Here is a 21,674-nt window from a genome sequence, read left to right on the forward strand (position 1 = left end):
GTTGATTGTTGAGCGTAGTTCTCTACAATAGTAATGTAACGTTCTGGAGCCATGCTTCTCTACAATAGTAATGTAACGTTCTGGAGCCATACTTACGCATATCAAATTAAAATTTTCGTAAAATTTGGGAAGGTTCCTAAGATTTCCAAATATTTAATATGTTAATTCTATTATTTTTAATTATTTACGTAGCTCATTAATTACATTATTTAAGAATAAACGTTAAAATCTGAATAATTAATGTGAAATTTTTATTAGTCTCAAAATGGTAAAGAATAATATTTAAACATTAAAATTTGAATAATTAATGTGAAATTTTTATTAGGCTCAAAATGGTAAAAAAAAATAATATTTAAACATTTGATGGTATAAACATTAAAATCTGAATAATTAATGTGAAATTTTTATTAGACTCAAAATGGTAAAAAAAAAAAAAAAGCAATTTTAGAGGTCAAATTTAAAAATTAACGAAATACATTTAAATAATTCTCTTTTGGACCCTAGCTACGTTAGGTAGGTGACAACTCCGATCCCATTTTGTCTCACTCACAGATGACGTGGATTTAGAAATAATTCCATGCAGCCACGTCACATGACTCGTAACGCCGTTACATACGAAGCAAATAAGCCGTCTACATCATGGCAGCTAAGCTAAGGAAGGCGAACTTTTACCCGTAACAGCCCATCGGAGCCCTCCACTTCACTTGTGGGTCCTTCAATCAACGGCTGAAATTCTACTGTGCTATTCGCTTTTTCACCGACTTGTCGTTTTAATTTCTTCTTTAATTTGTAAACCACGTTTCCGATTGCCGAAGCAACCGCCGATTTTCTCGTCTCTTTGTTCCCAATTACCGCACCGACGGCTTGATATTTCCTCCGGTGGATTGATATTATCCCGACATATTCATCGGTTTTTCACCGGGAAATCTCCTCCGCAGGTTTGTATTGATAATTTCTCTCCACCTCCCTTCGCTCTCTTTCGTTTTCTGTGAAGTGTTGTGGCTGTATTTTGTTTCCTTGTAATGTCTCTCCTCCACTCCTGTAATTTTAGCCTTTGAGGTCGCTACTTGTAGATTAATCGGTGTTCTAGGGCTTAGCTTCGGTGTTGAGTTTTGAGACTTAATGTGATTACTCTATGCGCGGCGGGCGGGTAATTAGGAGCGCTGTTCTTGAAGTTTTAGTTATTGAGAACTGTGACTTGAAGCATCTGTCAGAGGTTGAATTTTCAGTGATAAACACTGATTTGAATCTTTTTATTTTATTGTTTGATGTCCACACTGTATAAGACTGCTAGCTATCGTGTATCTTGTTCAGAGGATCTTATTTTTATATACTTGATGGTCACTTTTAGCGTTGAATCGCGCGTGCTCTCGTAGTTTTGTGTTAACTTATGATCATTACTCGAAAATATCATCTGCATGCTAATCTGTGAGGGATGATAACCTTTGCTGCAACATCGATCACTGTCTTAAGTGAAATCGGAACATATTGATTTATTTTTCACGGGGAGTCTTCTGAGTCTGCCCAACCACTGGTGGGAGTTGACTTACTTCAAAGCAATTGTTTGTGTAGCCTATGTATCTAACATTCTTTTATTAGTGTCTTCTCCCATGGTTTTTTTTTCCCTGGTAGTTTTGTTCATTTTCTGGGTATTTAGAACATTTTGGCTTTTTAGGTCTTATGTATATCTTCGGTCTTAGACGTTCAACGTGTCGTCTTCCATTGGCTGGTCCTTTCTTAAGTGCAATGAAGTCTCAGTATAATCTATCGCAGGACAATCTGCATTTTTTACTTTGCAAGGGCTTGTCCCATTTTTCTCTGAGATCAAATTAGTAGTAATCTGGGAGAAAAATTAATTGTAGAATAAGACATTGCAAGATTTGTTAATAAGTTGGTTTTGATCAAACACATTCTTATTGAACCAGATTCTTCAAACATTTTTGCTTGATGGGATGGAGGATGTTCTTCTATACTTTTCATATTCTATTCAAAATTGTGGAATCCTCTAGTAGATCAAGAAAGATGTGGTTGCTGAATCTAAGCACCGAAGCAGCACCTAACTTCAGCTGGACAATTCTCAGTGCTGGCGTATTTGTTCTTGTTGCACTTGTTCTGTCCACGTTTCTCATCATTGAGCATTTAGCTTCTTATAATCAACCAGAGGTTTGTTTTGTTCCTTCATTAGATTGGAATTCCGAAGTACTAGTTATATTATATCTTTTTGTTAAATTCTTGTCACTTGTTTGAACTCTTCTACTTTACTGCTTGGGTGGGATAGATGCCTACGTCCAATCATACTAATTGTATTAGCATTGGTGGATTTCATTTTGACGTCTAACTATATATCTTCTACTAGTCTAGATGATCATCTGCAGTTATTCTCTGACTAAAAAAGATAACTCTGGTTACATAGATGTGAAAAAAATATGAAGTGTGAAGAGTGAAGCTAATTGGAGTTTTTACACCTTTGTCCTTCTGAATATAGGGGATGTACATAAACTTATGCATTTTCTAATCTTTTGCTTAACTTGTGAAATGATACTATCATATTATAAGTTCTTTTGGCACTATTCTGTTGATTAACAGAGTACCTTCCTTCTTTCAGGAACAGAAGTTTCTGATTGGTCTTATATTGATGGTTCCTGTTTACTCTCTAGAATCGGTGAGAGGAATTCTAATTCCCTTATTCTTTTATTCTTCATTTATTTTTGTAGTTTTTTATTTTATTTTAATTGCTCCTAATGGTTGGGAGTCTTTAATGTATGGTGCTAGTCCAACATATATCGTTGCACTTCTAATTAGAACAAGGGCTAAAAAGATTCGGCAAGTGCATTTATTCCAAGTAACATGCTTTCCTTGTGGTTGGATGGTTAGGTGATGCACGCTTGGGCTCTTAAGGATTTTGAATCTCAATATCTTTGTTTTTTTCTTGTCAGTGTACTAAATTTTGGGACAATAGTTTTCTTTGTTTGAATTGGCGTACTGTCTTTCCTTCAAACTCAGTGGTCTCCTCCCATGTAATTGTTGGGGCATTTTTCCCGAAGAGAGAAGATGATTTTGGGTTGCATTTTATTAGGACTTCCTTTTGGGATCTCTTGCTTAAAAAAAGGATGGTACCGTCATCAATGATGAAGAATCCTCTAGTCATTTTTTGGACAATCTCACTTTTGTTGCTTTTAGTCGATGAAACTCTGCCCTTTTGTAATTACAATTTAAGCTCCTTTTGTGCCAATTCGATGTTTTTTTCCTTTTTGAAATTTTATTTATACAATGAAGCTTGTTTAATATTGTTGGCTTTTGTTGGTAGGAGAAGTTTTGGAATGCGATTTATTTGCATTTGACATTTTTATTTTTATTTTTGTGCAATTATTATTATTATTATTATTATTATTTTTGCTGCAGTTCCTGTCATTGTTAAATTCAAATGCTGCATTCAACTGTGAAGTGATACGGGACTGCTATGAGGCTTTTGCATTATATTGCTTTGGAAGATACCTGATTGCTTGCTTGGGTACGTTTATCATATTGCAGTTATAGATTATTTTTTTTTTTTTTTTTTTTTTTTTTGGTGCAGTTAGTCCAAACATTTTTGTACCTATGTTTTTTCTTCTCTTTGTGCTAATTGTAAGGCTCTTTGTTTCAATTTCCTTTGCACAGGTTGAGGCCTTCCTCCCTATACTCTAGTATATTTTATATTTTCAATGAAGTAGTTTCTTTAAAGAAAAAATTGCATTGCAGTAGTTTTATACAATCTGTTCAATGTGCATCAATTTCTATATGTTGAACTAACAATTTTGTAAAATTTTAAACAAGTCAACTTCATCTTCCCTCAAAATAAAAAAGGTGATCATAATTGAATGGGCATACAGTTGTTAAATTTTCTTCTCTCTTTCTCTGATTGTTGTGTTCAAGTTTGGAAATCAGCTGAAAAAGTACTCCGCAATTTTCCTTTTTTGGAAGTTTCCATTCTCCCCCACCTCACGGAGGCATTCTTTATTGCATTTTATGTTAATGCTCTTGGTATGCATGTCCTGTGAGATGCTAAAAATTTTTTATGGGTGATTAATTCAATTACGAGATTTGTTTAATGCCCTCAAATAATGCTGAACTTTTTACAAATTTTATATGGTTGAAAGGTGGTGAGAAACGTACACTTGAATTCATGGAAAGTCAGACTGTTGTTGACTCTAGCACACCTCTTTTGACGGAAAAATATGCATATGGGGTTGTAGAACATCCTTTTCCCTTAAATTTGTTCATAAGGGATTGGTATCTTGGTTCTGACTTCTATCATGCGGTGAAAATTGGTATCGTTCAATATGTATGTGATCATCATTTTGCTCTTTTCTTATTTTTGAAATAAATATGCTCATGTCAGATTCATATCATGATTTTGGTCCTTGATTAACATCTCAGATGATATTGAAGATGATATGTGCTCTCCTAGCAATGATTCTTGAAAGTTTCGGGATTTATGGAGAAGGAAAGTTTGAATGGAGATATGGGTATGTGTCCTATTTCATTTGTATGGATACTTTCCATCACAGATACCCTCTAATCTCAATTTTCTATAATGTAGACAAACGTAGTTCAGCCTCTCTGCAGGAGTTAGGACTTAGAAAACTGCTAGTTCTAATCTTTCCTAGTCTTTGAGCATTGATTTTGACCTGTTCTGTTTTCTTACAGATATCCCTACTTGGCAATTGTACTTAATTTTAGTCAATCGTGGGCCCTATATTGCCTTCTCCAATTCTATTCTGTCACGAAGGACAAATTGGAACCAATTAAACCATTGGCAAAGTTTCTTGTTTTCAAGTCAATTGTTTTCCTCACTTGGTGGCAAGGGATTGCCGTTGCCTTTCTTTTCTCCATAGGAGCTTTTAAAGGGTCCTTGGCTCGGGAGTTGAAGACACGCATACAAGATTACCTAATATGTATTGAGGTGAGCGAGTACCATACTCTTTCCTGGTTGCTTCATTTATCTTACAGTAGTGCTTTTAGGCACCCCCTTTACTTGATTTCGCTCTTTTGGTTGAGATGATTGATCAGTTAAACTTATATGCGATCTGTATTTCAAAACTTGAGATGACATTGGAGTTGAACTTATAGACAAGAGTATGGTATTAGCTAAACATTGATTGGAACGCTTGGGTATCATGTTCAAAAGTGAGAACCATCTCTATTTTCAAGGGGAAGAAGTAAACATTTTTAAGGCCTATTTGAGGGTAGTTTTTTTTTTTTATATTATTATTATTATTATTTTTTTTTTTGCAACTATGGTATGAAATTATTCTTGGTCATCCCTTATGTCAGAAGGCTGACACTCCCTGTGGTCTGAAATTAAGCGAGTTTGATTGCATGAATGTTAAATCTCTCGTTATTATATTGTAAAACCTTCTTTTGGTCTCTGGTATCCTTTTGTAAGTTTGAATTTCATTTGAAATCCTCGCAAGTGTTGTAAATTAAAATGATATCTCATTCAGATGGGTATTGCTGCCGTTGCACATGTTTACACCTTTCCAGCCGTACCTTATAAACGTGGAGAAAGATGTGTTCGTAATGTTGCTGTGCTGTCTGACTATGCATCCTTAGGAACGCCACCGGATCCAGATGAGGTTAGAGACTCTGAACGGACAACTAAAATACGCTTGAGTCGCCATGACGAGAGAGAGAAGCGTTTGAATTTTCCCCAGAGTGTTCGGGATGTTGTCATTGGAAGTGGTGAAATTGTAAGACCTAACCTTGTTCTTTCTAATCTTCCTCGGTTTCTCATTTATTCCCACGTTTTGATGAGTCTGTGGCTTTGTTTCCCATCAGATTGCTGATGACATGAGATATACAGTCACACATGTTGTTGAACCAGTTGAAAGAGGGATTGCAAAACTTAACAAAACAATCCATCGGTTCTCTGAAAATGTTAAACGGCATGAAGAGCAGCGGAAGAGCGCCAAGGATGACAGTCATCTGATTCCTTTGAATTCCTGGTCAAGAGAATTTTCTGAACCTGAAGAAAATCTTACTCAAGGCAGTGTAAGCGACAGTGGAATATCCAATTGTAAGAGACAACATTCCCAATCAAAATCCTCCACTTCTCGAAATAGAATCGGCAGATAACATGGTGTCTTTGTATAATGTAAATGACGAAACTCATATGTTGGCATGATTTTTAACCATGCTGATATTCTTAGCTTAGAATAGACATGTCAATGGCGGGGACATTAACTGGCAAAAAGTACCAGTCTTGGTCCCTTGTAGAGCTAACCCGTTACCTTAAACCCATCCAATTAGCCACAGATACAGGAGAAAACACGAAAGGAATAAACGATGGTTTTGGATTCTATCATCTGTAGGGAAAACCTGGTGACTTTGAGCTATAAATCTAAGTAAACTCTTCTCTTTCCACTGAACAATTGTAGGGGGAGATGTAAATACCGCTGATTTCCCCTCCATGCAAGTCTTCGTTAACTATATTGTTTATACACTAATCAAGAACAGTGAACTTACCATAATTTTTGCTGTTGTTTCGATCTCAGGTTTATTCTGTTTTATTTTTCTGGCATTTTTGGATTGTATAAACATAATTGAAATGAGGTACCGACTAGAAATGTGAAGCTGAATGTCAGTGATGTTCGTGGTAATTGTTGGCTGACAATGGTATATTGGGATGCGTGTCAATGATCCTACAATGGTAAATTTTGCATTAACTGGAAGAAAACTGAGTTCATCCCTTATATTTTAACTCTTTAACATTATTATTGTGTCAGGATTTATGATGAAACAATTGCAGGAGAACATCAGAATCGTGAAAGTGGCCATCAAATTAACTGCAGCCATTGAAGATGAGGAAGCTTCAGGTTGTAAGAATGATACATTTTGACTGAAAACTTAGAACTGATATCTACTTTTCCTCACATACTAGTTAATTCTGGATGGACTAGGAGCAGATTAAGCATCTGTCAGCTATATATTAAGGGATTGGAACAATAAGCAGAATTTGGTAGCAGAACGGTAGCATATCTTTATGAGGTAATTGTTTTGTTGCCATTGACTAAACAGCACGGTCGAAGATTAGAGACTCGACGTAAGACCTAGAAACTCTATTACTTACATTACAAGCCTAACCATTACATCTGTAAGAGAAGTGTATGAATACAATATGTAACAGTCTAAGGTCACCGCTAGTAGATTGTCTGTTTTGGTCAGTTACGTATCGCCGTCAGCCTTACGGTTTTAAAACGTGTCTGCTAGGGAGAGGGAGAGATTTCACACTCTTTTAAAGAATGCTTCGCCCAACTGACGTGGGATCTGAAAAAGAGGGAAACTTTTCTGTGATACGTATGACAGTGTATTTACATGTATTCTATACCAGAAAATGTCAAAACTTGAGGATCCACTCTTCATTCCATTGTCCATTACTTCTTCTCTAGGCAGACTTTAATCGATCTAACCTGTACAGTCTCTGGGAAAAGACACATAAGAACACTCTCAGTAGGTAAACTGTCATGAAATTGATTATAGTGCTGAAAGTAATACTTGGGTTTACCAGAATAGAATGGATGTGTTCTAGAAAAGGTGAGAGCTGGGAAATGAAGGAGTCTATTTCCTCCACAAGGGTGTCGTTTCGTTCGTCGTTGGCTGTTAGGAGACGATCGAACTTTTCACTGTCGGGCACAAGTTTCAGAGCTATCTGCAAGAACCATAGGTTTTTGGTTTATACAAAAGTACCATGATGGCAAACAAAAGCAAAAGAGACAATACTTTGACAGCAGCAGATGAAATCCATCCATGCCATGGCTTTAGAGTAAGGTTGTAAGCATCCTCTACTGCTTGCTCCATGCTCAGCCTAGGTTCTTCTCTTGACTTCTCTAGTAACGCCACTGTAAAATCCAGGGACCTATATCAAAGTATAGCTCCATAAAACTCCTAATCAACAACTCCACATAAAAGAGGCAAAGGAAATGGTGAAATCCCACATCAGTTAGGGAGAAGAACGAAGCATTCCTGAACCGATATGACCGGACGCCCTGATTGAACGTGAACGAGTTGAAAGTTAAAGAAGAAATCTTTACAAGAGTGTGGAAACCTCCCCCTAACAGACGCGTTTTAAAAACTTTGAGGGGAAATTGAAAAGTAAAAGTCCAAAGAGAACCCACTTCGGTTGGAGAAGGGAACGAGTTTCAGTGAAGACGCTGGGTCCCAAAGGGAGTGGATATTGTGAGATTCCATATCGGTTGGGGAGGAGAACGAAGCATTCTTTATAAAGGTGTGAAAACCTCTCTCTAATAGACATGTTTTTAAAACCTTGAGAGGAAGTCCGAAAGGGAAAGCCCAGAGAGAACCCCACATCGATTGGAGAAAGGAACAAGTGCTAGCGAGGACACTGGTCCCCAAAAGAGGTAGATATTGTGAGATCCCACATCAGTTTGGGGAGGACGTTGGTCCTCGAAGATCGTGGATATTGTGAGACCCCACATCGGTTGGGGAGGAGAATGAAGCATGATTGGAAAAAGGAACGAGTGCCAGCGAGAACGTTGGTCCCCGATGGAGGTAGATATTATGAGATCCCACATCAGTTGGGAAGGATGTTGGTCCTCGCAGAGGGTGGATATTGTGAGATCCCGCATCAGCTAAGGAGGATAACGAAACATTTTTTATAAAGGTGTGGAAGCAAGGGAAAGTCCAAAAAGGACCATATCTGCTCGAGGTAGACTTAGGCCGTTACATAAATAGATTTTTTCTCGACCACACAGAACACAAACAAAAGCTTAGGAACTAACAATTTGCATCACAAGCAGTTAGCAGAAGTGAAGGAAGCAACCAACAATCTGATGAATGAACATAAGTAGGTACCTTGTAAGCCACAAAAAGGCTCTGCTACAACTGGTGAGCTTCCTAGCAATTCCATCATTCATCTCTTTCTTCAAAACTTCCACCATATTCGAATACACCAAAGGATCAGACTCATACACACTCTCCAACCTCTGCATTTCAACCCACCACCACTTAGTATCATCAGTAGAGGCATAAACACACACACACACACACATGTTCCCCATTTTAATGCTCTGTTTCTACCTGAATGTTCTGATGAATGTCCTGTCGGAGAACCGCCATTGTCGGCCCTACCTTATCTGCAGCAGCAACAACAACAACAACAACAAAATCCCCCATTTAACACAACCATTCCATTCCATTCCCTTTCTACAATTCTCAGAGAGGAACAGAGAAATACCCAGAAATCGAAGGATCACATAGCAAAGAGAAAGAAAGGGCTTGGTGGGTATGTCGGGAGCAGCACGATCCACCGAAAGCTGCGCCGTTGCAGACCTCATTTCTGACTCCATTTCCGCTGCTCTCTTCCTCTTCATGTATCAAATCAAAACCCTTCTGCAGCTCACAAAAGAAAAGCTCTGAAACTTGAGAAATTGTTGACCTCAATTATCACTTTCCTCTCGCCTTAAATAATTGATTGAATCTTGAAACAGGATTTTTAATATATTAATAATTCCATTAAGTTCTATGAGAAGATTAGAATAAAGTTGTAGAAAATTCTTATATTCCCTTCATAATACACTGTTCTTGTCCCTAAGTTTATAATAATTTAATTTCATTCCCTAATTTCAAGCCCCTTTCGTACCGTTTTCGTTTTTGTTTCTGGCTCGTATCTACAACTTTGAACGATATATCGTCACATACTTAGTCCTCCAAGTTTGAATTTAACTTAGCTTTAACTCGTCTAAAGTTTAAATTTGATTTCTAATTAGTTTTTGATTCGTTAATGTAACAGTTAAGCCCACTACGGTACATATTATCTTTTTTGGGTTTTTCTCTTTTGGTATTCATCGGAGAGTTTTTAAAACGCGTCTACTACGGAGACATTTCCACACCTTTATTAAAAAAAAAAATGTTTCGTTCCCTTCTCCCACCGATGTGAGACCTCACAATCTATCCCTCTTTAGAGCCTAACGTTCTAGCTGACACTCGTTTCTCTCTCCAATTAACGTGGGATCTAGCAATTCACTTCCTATCGTTGGCGCTTGTTCCTCTCAAACTCTACTTGAAAATGAAAATGGCTCTTCTATTCAGAAATAATGTTTCAAAAAAATTCTCGAGGCGAGATCTCATAGTAAAATATATATATATATAATCATCGAATTTTTGTTTGCATAAGTTAATTAACACTTCATCGTTCCATTAGGTCCGTTAATATTAAATTTATTAGAGATGATTTGAAAAACAATTTCAAACTTTATAAACCAATTAAAAATTAAATTGAAATTTCAATTGAAATCTATGCAAATGTATAAATTAACTAATTTATTTTACTGAAAATATTATATTATTATAAAGAGCGAAAGTTTGAATTTATATATATATATATATATAGAACTACTTAGACATTACGGACAAATTATGTTTTTTTTAATTAGGTGACGTAGTGGAAAATTGATAATTAATTAATTAATTAATTAAATTTTAGTTTCATCTAAACCATTCCCAACTGGAACGATCTTAACTACTCTTATAAGTTGACCAAGTTTCTATTTATTTAATTAATATGATAAACGGTTTCAAAATGATAAGCAGTTTCAAAATGATACCTAAATTCACTGCTAGATCTAGATCTACCACTAGTAGATATTGTCTTTTTGGATTTTCTCTTTCCCGCTTCCCCTCAAGACTTTAAAACGCATCTGCTAGGAGAAAGTTTCCACACCAGCTTGTTCTCCTCCCCGCCAATGTGGGACATCACAATATCAATATTAAAAAAATTAATGAGGATTAATGTAACCAAATCTCGACTAATTCTCTTCATTACTCACTATATATATTCTTTACAATATTCTTCCTCACAAATCACCCTTAATATATATTTTGTTTATTAATTCAATGCTCTATTTAAATTCATGTCATTTAAACTACTCGAACTTAAATTATCATCTGGATATAGTCCATTAAAAAAACACTAATTATCATTTCAAACATTAATGATTCGACCCACGGTGATATGAACCAAAAGATAAATTTTAAGAAAGATGGGAAGAAATGTTGTTTAAATTATCATAAAATGTTGCCACTAATGTCACATTAACGAAGAATCAAGCTCCATTTATTTTTTGATGACGATAAATTATGGGTGAATTGTAATTTAGAATTACAGTGTTTTTTTTAATGCATTTTAAGGCTTATTTACATAGCTGTTATTTAGTTAATTATAGTCATTAAGTATGAAAGCTCGTCGAAGATTAAGGGTTTTCATTTTGAGGCTGTATAAAGCCATCTATGTTATTTCTGTAGAACAAGGTTAAAAAAATGTAGTAGAAAGAGCATTTGTGTTTTTCTTTAGTAAATGGTTAAATTTTTTTTACAATTTTATGTAGTTTAGATGGTACGTTTCGAATCATTCAAGCTAGATATGATCGATTTTACTTGTGAAGTGATTCGAATCTCAAACAATTGTTCTTGCCTTCAACTGGAAATCGAAGGCATGATCCATGAGTCAATTTTTTTTATTTTTTATTTTATATAAAATATCCTTTTCAATTCTCAGATTTCTTGGCAATTGGGAATTTGACTTTGTTTCTATGTTCTAGTTGCAGCGTTACATTCGCATAATATACACTTTATTCACCTAAATAATACAAAACCATACAAATTTTATTTTAATATATAGTTTTCAATGTAACAGTATTAAAATCCTATGTTCTATGTACCATAGAATAAATTTCTTTTTTTCACATAAGAGTATGAAAAATGTATATAATGTAATGATATATCACAAAAATTCCGCGTTGTAATTGCACGAGAAAGATTCCCATTCTTGAAGTTGTTCGATCGGTTGCGATGGCCATAGTTCATCGATGGTTAGTTCGGGTTGTAACTCAAATGGGAAATTTTCATAGTCCTTTGTAATCCGATCTTCGGGTTGATTGAATAAATCGGATAGCTCTTCGAAGAAGATCTCGGGATTCTTGGCTGTTAGATTGTCTGATGGGTCAGTCGATTCCGGGGAGCTGGTCGATACGTGGGGCTTTGTGCTCGATGGGGTGTTTAAAAATTTAGCGAAAACGGCAGCAAGATCGATATCGGATCGGGAAGAGTGTTCGGTAATTTGGGTTGAAATTACGTTTGGTAAGATAGTGGAGGAGGTTGAGGATTTGGAACGGCGGGTCTTGCGGCAGCCGCCGCCGACGGGGACGTTGCGGAGGGAGCCGCCTTTGGTCCAGTAGCGGCGGCAGGATTTACAGAAGTAACGAGGTTGGGAGAGGCTGTAGTTGTTGTAATAACAGAATTTGGTGTTGGCGGAGGCGCAACGGGGGCAATTGGGGGCTTTTTCGAGATGGGGCTTCCATTTCCGTTCGAGATGGGCGGCGAACGGCGGAGGAAGATGGGAGATCTGGTGGTGATCGGACATTGGAAGAGAGGGAGGGAGAAAGGGGATGTGGAGGTGGGGGAGAAGATGGGAATTATGTAGAGTGATGGTGGGTGTGAAGAGAAACGTGGGGTGTTGGGGAGTCGTTGGGACCAAGGAACTGCATGAGGGAGAGTGTGTATGGAAACAAAAAATAATTATAAACATTTACGTGTTCATATTCTCGGATGAAAGTCACACGTCACCTAATTTAAGCAATGATCATGGGTTTATAATCAACGAATAGTATCTCGAGACATTGTGGGAAGCTCAAATCAAATCCACCAGAGCTTATAGATAGAGTCATGTTGAGAATCTGTTCCGGGGTTGACCTAACTAATTTCAAAACATTGAGGATAGAGTTCTGTTCAGTGTTCCCAGGTTGACCTAACTAATTTTAAAACACTGTGGATAGAGTTCTGTTGAGAGCGTGTTCCCATGTTGACCTAACTAATTTTAAAACATTGTGGATAGAGTTCTGTTCAGAGCCGGTTCTCAGGTTGACCTAACTAATTTGAAAACACTGTGGATAGAGTTTTGTGTTCAGAGCCGGATTGACCTAATTATTATTATGCTAATCTTTAATTGCTAATTTAGGAAATGATCATGAATTTATAATCAACGAATACTATCTCCATTAATACGAGACCTTCTAGAAAGTCCAAAGCAAAGTCACGAGAGTTTATGCTCAAAGTGGACAATATCATATCATTGTGGAGAGTAGCCCGTTCCCATGTTGACCTAACTAATCCGAAAACACTGGTATAACTTAGCCCAACCTTATTATGAAAATGGCATTCCGGTAAAAAAAAAATATATATATTATTTTTACATAATAAAAAAATTGGCAAAAATATTGCAAATCATATTATTACTATTATCCACGTGGCATAGTTTCATTGGGTAACATTTCATTATTTGAAAGTGATTGGAGCTGATTAGTCAAACCATAGTTGGTAGCCATTGAAATTTAGTGTACGAAATGACTAAAATATCCTTAGCCCTCTAAATCAAATCACTACCCTTATAAATGTAGCTGAAAATTGAATTAAATCATGTGACTAATATTACATAATGTAAAAAAAAAAAAACTTAATTAATTAGAATTTAAATTTTATATTATAATTAATAGCAAAACAATTAAAAGTATTTATTTCTCCGATCTTTAGCGTTGTTAAGATATTTATGAGAAGGGTAAAATGGTCATTTTGAAAAAAAAAAGATGGTCGGCTCGAAATACAATGGGCTGCCAGTTGTGGAATTAAGAAGTAAAAAATTATAATTATTCTGCAACGCACGTGATTACACGGGTTACGTGGCATATTTTCGTTAAATAAATTTAATCATCTTAATTATATAGTTTAGGGTTCATTAATCCTAGGTTGTTCACATTATTTTGTCTCTCGATTAATTATAGGGAAAATAATGGTTGACTTTCTAATTTATTATACATTAATCTTCAAAAAAATTTAAATATTTTAATAAATTAATATTAATTTTAATGTTTTTAAAACGTAAAAGCTAAAATATACTAAATCCCACCGTAAATTGTTGAGGTGATTTGTGGATAATGAGTAGTAATGTCTATCGGGCAGAGCGGGAACGGAGATGGGATATCCCACAGAGAATTTGTGGAATCGAGTTTTTTTTACAGTAAATTTTCCCGAGTTTTTAATATATAATATATTTATTTTTTTAATATAAACTATTAATTAGATATTAAAAAATAAATAAATAAAAATATATGTGGTGGAGTTTTAAGATAGAAATTGGAAATCACGTGGTGGGTTTTGCATCATTTTCATGAAATATAAGAAGAGAGTTGATTATATTTCGACCTCAAAAACATATACTAACTTCTACGTTTCAAATTCTCGTCGTCATTAACCCACGCTCTCTCACTCGTTATATTCTTCATTTTATTTGGACACATTCTTCCGATCACGTAAATGTTATGTTCAAGTTAAGTTATTTTATGACTCGAGTTTAAAACGTTACAGAAGTTAATTTAAATATTCATTCTATGTGGGAAACTACCATAAACAGGATTGAAAATCCTAGTTCAAACGGAGATTAGAGAAAGAGTGCGGAGAGATTTCTCCCCATTAGCTAAACGGAGTCAGAGATAGAGATTGTGCTCCTCATTTCCGTCCTCGTCCTAAACCCTGATCTAGCCTCTATTAGACCCTAAATTGTTTCGTCACGATATATATAGTTTTCGTGTATGTTTTTCGATCTTAGGTTTGCAACGACAGTGATATGACTCTACATGCAGCATCTCAACACTACAAAAGTTTAAATATACTTGTCCCGTACAGTCTAACAACCTCTCGACATCGTCCCTTCAAGAGACAACCGATAGAAGTGAATACAACAACTATGAACCCAATGGTAGAATAGTTTAACCAAAAACGTTATTTTCCTCCGTAATTCAGTTTCGAAATGCCCAGCTAACCGTCTGTAGATAATTTCTTAAAGATAGGAAAAAAAAAAAAACACTATTTTCATTAGTATGAGATTTTTTTGGGAAACCAAAAGAAAAACCACGAGAGCTTATGCTTAAAGCGGTCAATATCATACCATTATGAAAATCCACTTGTTTCTATTAAGTGGTATTAAAGTCATACTATGAGATCCCACATCGGTTAGGGAGGAGAACGAAACACCCTTTATAGTGTGTAGAAACCTCTCCCTAGCAGACGCGTTCTGAAAACCTTGAGGAAAAGTCCAAAGAGAACAATATCTGGTAGCGGTGGGCTTAGACGGTTACACATATCTTAATCCATAAATGTCGAACAAATAAGTTGCGAGTCTCGAAGGTGTAGTCATAGAGAAGATCCGTGATAGAGTTCTACTAGATTAGTAATATGCTCAAGAGAGAGAGAAGTCACCCGACGCATAAGAGATATGTAACGACGACTAGGTCACCCGACGCGCCCTCAAAGTCGACGTTTCGAGAGAGACAAGCGCAGCCACAGCCAGTTGAGAGGGTTGGAAGAGGCAAGGAATCATTTATGGAAGGTTGGTAAAGGAAAGTAAATAGATATAGTTATTACACGCGCTATGCTATACTTTTGTGGTGTGGGTCAACGTCTGGTCACGCGCTAAGACTCCATCTTCTTCCTAATTTGATTACTAAACCTTAATTTAATTAAAATTAATTGGAGATTAAGTTATTTGACATCTTCTAATCGCAATGGAATTACCAATAAAATGAATTAATTAGAATTAATCTGGTTGACAAATAAAGGTCAAAACGTGTTGCTATATAATTTAAACTACTCCATTTTAATAAGTTTTGTTTTTTATTGTAATTGACAATTTCATGTGGTCTACCCAAACACTTTGACTTTTGTTTCTTCTTTTTATGATCCCAAGCTTTAAATAAGTTTATGTTAAAATGTTTAATGGTTTTTTTTTTTTTTTTTTATGTGGGTAAAGACATGGGTAATTATTGAATAAACGGTGACGATGAGACGCGATATTGTAGGTCATACGAGTGTTTTTAACATCATGGGTGTGAAGGAAAGGTGGATAGAGGGTTATGGTGGTCGGGATTTGAACGGAGGAGCGATGGAGGACAAGGTCGGAAGGTTTTGAGAAGAGAGAGAAAAAGATCGAAGGAGTCAGGCGAGGAAGAAGAATCCACGGGTCAAAACCGAGTTGGATACCCATATCCATCTATAACAACCCACGACCCACGATCTGTTAAGCAACCCAGTTCGGTCCAGTAGACTTGCATGGCCTAGCCCACACGCTTGTGTCATATGTTTGATGATATGATTGTATGGTTTGTTATAGGATATGCTCAAATATGGCAAGTAATATTAGAACGTAAATGAATGTCATATTATGCCTGATAAATTGTGTTATGAGATGTTATGATGTACTATGACATGCTGATATATATTGAAATGAGGAATTTTACGATACACAACTCCTAAGTAATGTTATGAATGATATGATTTAAGAAAGTTTATGCATGTATATTACCGAGTTTAATATCTGAGGAGTGAATGAGATTGTGCTGCATGATTTATTTAAAATGGAAACCATAGAAACCTCACGCATAATTGTATGTTCACATGCATGGAGATACTTTACATTTATGATGAGTACGAACGCGTACGCTATGTGATTAAAATGACCATCAAACTTGATATGGTGCACAACGGTCGTTGTACCTCCAGGTGTTGGGCTATTATTATTATTTAATCAATTTTGATTAAGAAATAAATCTAATTTTAAAATTTATTTAAAATTAAAATATTTTAAAAGTATAGAGGGTATTTATTTTTGAAAAGAAATATGAAAAACATAAATAGATATAACAGGTCAGCATGGAAATATCCGACGTGGCAATGACATATGCGGTACCCCAAGACTTGGGGTTGGACGCTTTCAACACTGAAACAATGGATTGCTGAATGGGTTTTATAAAGACATTTTCAAACCCCAAAACCCCTTTATATATTCATTACCTTTTCAACGCTCTTCAAACCCCAACACCATGGCTGAAAGAAAACACCTTCACCTCCATGGCCACCGCCCCTCCGCCCTCAAAATCTCCAAACACTCCCACAATATCAAAAAGCCGCCACCGCTCCCCCCGCCACCGCCGCAGCACCGTCCTGTCATAATCTATACCGACTCCCCCAAGATCATCCACACCAATCCTACCCAATTCAAGGACTTAGTCCAACGCCTCACTGGCTACCAACCTAATAGCCCTGACATTCATCAAGTCCAATCCAAGACAATATCAATGTCTACATCGATGCCAACGAGTAGTACCGAACAAGGAGTGGAGAGTCTAAGTCGTTTCCCAACTGGGATATTATCGCCGACGCCGGAGTTTCTACCGCCGTCGGCGTCAACGGATCTCAGCTCTCTCACCCACTACTTCCAAGACAGTTCTATAGCTCCGAATAATTTTGCATCGTCGCTAGATTTCTTCGATAACTTCCCTGATTTTCATTAACTAATCTCAATTTCATCATTAATTTTGGCATAATTGTATTATTCAACCTAAATTAATTCATCATCTCATACAAAAAAAAAAAAAAAAAGCTTTGACTTTATTTTTTAATAATTATTATTTAATATAAAAGTCAAACAAGTAGAGAGAAAATTCAACTTAAGAAGGCCGCCAATGATAATTTTTGATATGAGTTCTTCAAGTCCGCCGTCGGGTTCTGGATCGGATCATCCGCCGGTAAAACAGCCCGAAATACTCCAAATCTCCCAACAATCCCGGAATATCAAGAAGCCCCCGCTGCCGCCGGGAGCTCCCAAACACCGGCCGCCGCTGCTAACGGTCAAAAAGAAGACCGAAACCCTACCCTCCTACCACCCTTTTCCTCCTCTTCCTCCTTCTTCGACGGTCCGGCCGGCGGAAGTCATGCCGTTGCCGGGTTCTTCCGATTACAATATTATTGCTCCGCCGTTGCCCATGTTCAAGACTCCTCCACCCCGCCTTTACTACAGACCGGAAATTCCAGACTCCGACGCCGACGCCGACTAATTTCATTTCTTTTAACTCACATTTTATTTTATTTTGTTGGATTCCCTCCATTTTCTTTAATAAATCTACAAATTGGTGCCAACAACATTATTTATTTATTTATTTTTTATTTTTTTAAAAAAACATAAGTCAGATTGAAAGTCTATTGAAAGTCATACGTGAGATCAAAAGTCCAATATTAATTAATATTCATAAATTTAAATAAAATACAAGCTAACAACTAAATCTTAGAAATAAAGATAAAATATATAAATAAATTCCTAAATATAAAAAAAAATCTAATTGATTCAACTTAAACTATAATACAATACCATTGTCGTCCTTTCTAATAATAAAGATGAGTCGTGATTGTTGGATGATGAAACCCCACATCGACTAATTTAGGGAATGATCATGGGTTTATAAGCGATGAATACTAACTTCATTGGTATGATGCCTTTTGGAGAAGCCCAAAGTAAAGTGAGAGCTTATGCTCAAAGTGAACAATATCATACTATCGTGAAGAGTCGTGTTCGTTTTCTCAAATGTCGTAAAAAAGTGACTCAAAGAAGGCGTAAAAAAGTGATTCAAAGAAGGCTTGAGCGAAAAAAGTCGAGCTGGTGTATGATGTACTTTGTTTGGATTTGATTTTGATTGGGATTTTTATATATACCATATGGCATCCTACAAAGGCGGCCAATTTGTTGAAGAAACCAAGGCGCATGGGTTCTTCAAGATTTTCTTCCGGCTTCTACCCACCGGAAAAATGGGTGGAGCAACCACTCCAAATCTCCAAGTACTCCCGGAGTATCAAGAAACCGCCGCTGCCGCCGTCTTCCGCCATTCCCCGCCAGGCGATCATAAAGTACAAGGTGAAGCCGAAGATCATTCACGTGAAAACCCCTGCTGAATTCAAGTACATTGTCCAACTTCTCACTGGCAGCCCCAATCATCCGCCGCCAGATCCTCTTGATTCACCTGTCCTCAGTCCTCCTCCGCCGCCGACGCCTGACCCTGTTGATGAATCTGTCCTCAATCCGCCGCCGTGTGAAGAAATCAGCATTTATGATTATGATTGGGAGGAGCCTTCATACCCAATTCCTATTCCTACTCCTCCGGCCAATTTCAAGAACATTACATCCTCTTGCTATCCCATTCAATTTTCCAGACCCCTTTAGTTAGCTCGAGATCTTTTATCGGTTAGGATTAGATTTGATTTAGTTATTTGAATTAGATTTAATTGAGTCATATTGGATTTGATTTGTTTTCTTGATTTCCCTTCAACTATACATATGAAAGCAACAATGATGTCGACGACGTAAGCAATGAATCGACATATTAATATGAACTAATATGAATATAATATTAATGATAAGTATTTTGTAAAATGTTTATTCCAGTTGAACATTGACATGTTTCGATGTTTCTATCTCCGTCAACATTTAAAAACCTTGCTCATAGGTAAAGGGAAAGTTTATAAACTTAAATTTCAAACATCGAATAGCCGAAACCAAATCAACATACACGATTCAATGGAGATTGGCGTCAATGACAAATTTGATCGATGGTTCGGCTAGCTAAACCGACTCTTGGGGGTCGTTGAGGCCGAGATAGTCGAGACGGGTTTTCTTTATCTTTTTCATCAGGAAAAAATAGGCTTGATGTTGACCCTTGGTTTCCTTGATGGCAGTAGAGGGAGTGGTGCTTCCCCTTTGAGGATCCTTGCAGCTTCTTTAGCAGTTGGCCTCTTTTCATGATTTGGATGCACACACACAAGTCCCACCATTAGAATTCTTTCCATTTCTACTACATTGTACTCTCCCATCAACCTTGAATCAGATGCTTCAATCAGTTTCCCCACTTCCCATTGATCCCAAGTCCAACTGACGAGCACCGTCCCGTCTTCTTCTACAGCCCTCCGTCCCGATGCAACTTCGAGCATTACCACACCGAAGCTGTAAACATCGGATTTGACAGTGGGAACACCGGAATAAACATATTCGGGTGCAAGGTATCCCATCGTTCCGGCTGGTATGGTTGCTTCTCTTGTTTTCGAACCGTGTTCGTATACTTCTGCTAGACCGAAATCCACTAGTTTGGCGTTGAACTCTGCATCAAGCATAATGTTGCACGTCTTGACATCCCTATGAATGATTTGGTTCTCACATTCTTCATGAAGATATGTCAATGCAGAAGCAACCCCAAGAACTATGGACAGCCTGTTCTTCCAAGGAAGAACAAATTGTGAATTGGAGGAGCTATTGTGAAGAAGTTCGGCAAGGCTTCCGTTGGGTAAGTACTCGTAAACAAGCATCAACTCGTTCGCCTCACAGCACCATCCATGAAGTTGAACCAAATTCTCGTGTCTTAAGCCGCCCGCCATTGTTGCGAACTCTGTGGTGAAAGGAATGCACTGGCGGTTGTTTGACGTGCTTTGCTCGAATCGTTTAACGGCTACTTCTCCACCGGATGAGAGAGACCCTTTGTAAACTGTTGCAGAACCACCTTCCCCAACAATTGTGTTTTGATTAAACCCCATTGTAGCCAACTTTATCTCCTGAAGAGACAATCTCATTGGAACTCTGTTCATATGAACTTGAGAGGTTAGATGGGCTGCTCTGCCTCTGGACATTCTACCTCTAAACTTCTTTATCAAAACATAACCAACAATTGCAACAATGCAGCAAACAAATGCAGCTAAACCTCCCAATCCAAGGGTTATCTCCCCAATGTTCTTGCTTTTACGAGCATCAACGACATGACTGCTATTGGTGCTTGAATCCTCCGACGAGCACATAAAACAGTCTCCTTCGTTAATGGCACCCACAGGACTCACAGGACTCAAAGAAGGGACCAACCCAAAAGTTCTAAATAGCCATCTATCAACAATGTAAAGAGCAGAGCCCTTCCCATTGGAAGCAGAGAATCCCACATACATAAACTCCTTAAATTGCTTAGAAAGGTCGATCTGCGCAACCAGAAGAGGATTTGCGGGTCGAGTCTGGGAATACCCAACCCAGACCTGGATCATCTTAATGTCATCCCTGTATTCAATCCAAGCAGTAATCTTCCTGCCATTTTTCAAAACAATGCCACTTGACCAAAAATCCACAGAAGTCAAAGAGGTAGGTGAGTTGAGATCAAGACCGAGATGGTTGTCATTAATATCGCCAAGATCAGGGTGGAAATTGGTGTCGAATTCAACAGCGATGAAAGAAAGGTGGGAATCAAGAGACGGGTCGGGAAGGCCCATGTGCCCAAGAGAGCGGCTGAAAGATTTGGTATCAGAGGTGATGAGAAAGGCGATTCCATCGGCTGAAGGGCAGAAAGGGGTGGGGACAATGGAGAAGGAGAATCGAGAGGAGAAAGAAGCCGTGGAATTGGTGGAGAAATCAAGAAAACGAAAAGGGTTTACGTAGAAGGCGGTTCCAACCCCGGAACGGGAATTCGAAGAAAAGGGAAGGCAGCTGTGTTCTTTAGTGAGAAGAATGGCATTGTTTCTGATATGGGCGTCACCGGAGAGGGTAAAGTTTTCACTGGACAAGAAAGAAAGGGAAAGAGGGGCGAAACTGGAAAGGATGAAGAAGAAGAAGAAATGAACAGAGAAGAACGGCGAATAATCCATAACTGAGCTTGCCCTGTTTGGCCGAGAGAGCGGGAAATCATAGGGTAGCATTTCCTTTCTCGTTCATATTTCTTTTTCTTTTTTTTTTCTTTGTAAATAAAAAAAATAAAAATAAAAAATCTAACTTTGTTACA

At 37.3% G+C, this 21,674-nt stretch overlaps 5 protein-coding genes across 5 annotated transcripts; 2 read left to right on the forward strand and 3 right to left on the reverse strand.

The window, feature by feature from the left end:
- Window positions 1-779: 779 nt before the first annotated feature.
- Window positions 780-6,525, forward strand: LOC111805513 (protein LAZ1 homolog 1). The gene is made up of 9 exons (XM_023690625.2): window positions 780-938; window positions 1,926-2,163; window positions 2,606-2,662; window positions 3,403-3,511; window positions 4,137-4,321; window positions 4,417-4,505; window positions 4,687-4,942; window positions 5,484-5,729; window positions 5,818-6,525. Exons 2-9 carry the CDS (start codon window positions 1,948-1,950, stop codon window positions 6,112-6,114), a joined length of 1,455 nt encoding a protein of 484 aa, XP_023546393.2. The 5' UTR covers window positions 780-938; window positions 1,926-1,947; the 3' UTR covers window positions 6,115-6,525.
- Window positions 6,526-6,993: 468 nt separating this feature from the next.
- On the reverse strand, window positions 6,994-9,504 carry LOC111805527 (glycolipid transfer protein 3). Its single transcript, XM_023690640.2, has 6 exons — window positions 9,233-9,504; window positions 9,076-9,131; window positions 8,851-8,981; window positions 7,759-7,894; window positions 7,544-7,687; window positions 6,994-7,459 (listed from the first exon to the last, which is right to left on the reverse strand). Exons 1-6 carry the CDS (start codon window positions 9,366-9,368, stop codon window positions 7,424-7,426), a joined length of 639 nt encoding a protein of 212 aa, XP_023546408.2. The 5' UTR covers window positions 9,369-9,504; the 3' UTR covers window positions 6,994-7,423.
- A 2,052-nt stretch (window positions 9,505-11,556) lies between these two features.
- Window positions 11,557-12,472, reverse strand: LOC111777939 (dof zinc finger protein DOF1.2-like). The gene has a single exon (XM_023657642.2). It carries the CDS (start codon window positions 12,413-12,415, stop codon window positions 11,777-11,779), a length of 639 nt encoding a protein of 212 aa, XP_023513410.1. The 5' UTR covers window positions 12,416-12,472; the 3' UTR covers window positions 11,557-11,776.
- A 4,450-nt stretch (window positions 12,473-16,922) lies between these two features.
- On the forward strand, window positions 16,923-17,393 carry LOC111802543 (uncharacterized). Its single transcript, XM_023686990.2, has one exon. The coding sequence runs from the start codon at window positions 16,923-16,925 to the stop codon at window positions 17,391-17,393; it is 471 nt and encodes a 156-aa protein (XP_023542758.1).
- A 1,860-nt stretch (window positions 17,394-19,253) lies between these two features.
- On the reverse strand, window positions 19,254-21,591 carry LOC111784244 (L-type lectin-domain containing receptor kinase S.6). The gene has a single exon (XM_023665038.2). It carries the CDS (start codon window positions 21,589-21,591, stop codon window positions 19,558-19,560), a length of 2,034 nt encoding a protein of 677 aa, XP_023520806.1. The 3' UTR covers window positions 19,254-19,557.
- Window positions 21,592-21,674: the final 83 nt, after the last annotated feature.

The sequence above is a fragment of the Cucurbita pepo genome, chromosome 1 (genome assembly GCF_057944985.1).
Source record: "Cucurbita pepo subsp. pepo isolate OVF chromosome 1, ASM5794498v1, whole genome shotgun sequence".
Classification (NCBI taxonomy): domain Eukaryota; kingdom Viridiplantae; phylum Streptophyta; class Magnoliopsida; order Cucurbitales; family Cucurbitaceae; genus Cucurbita; species Cucurbita pepo.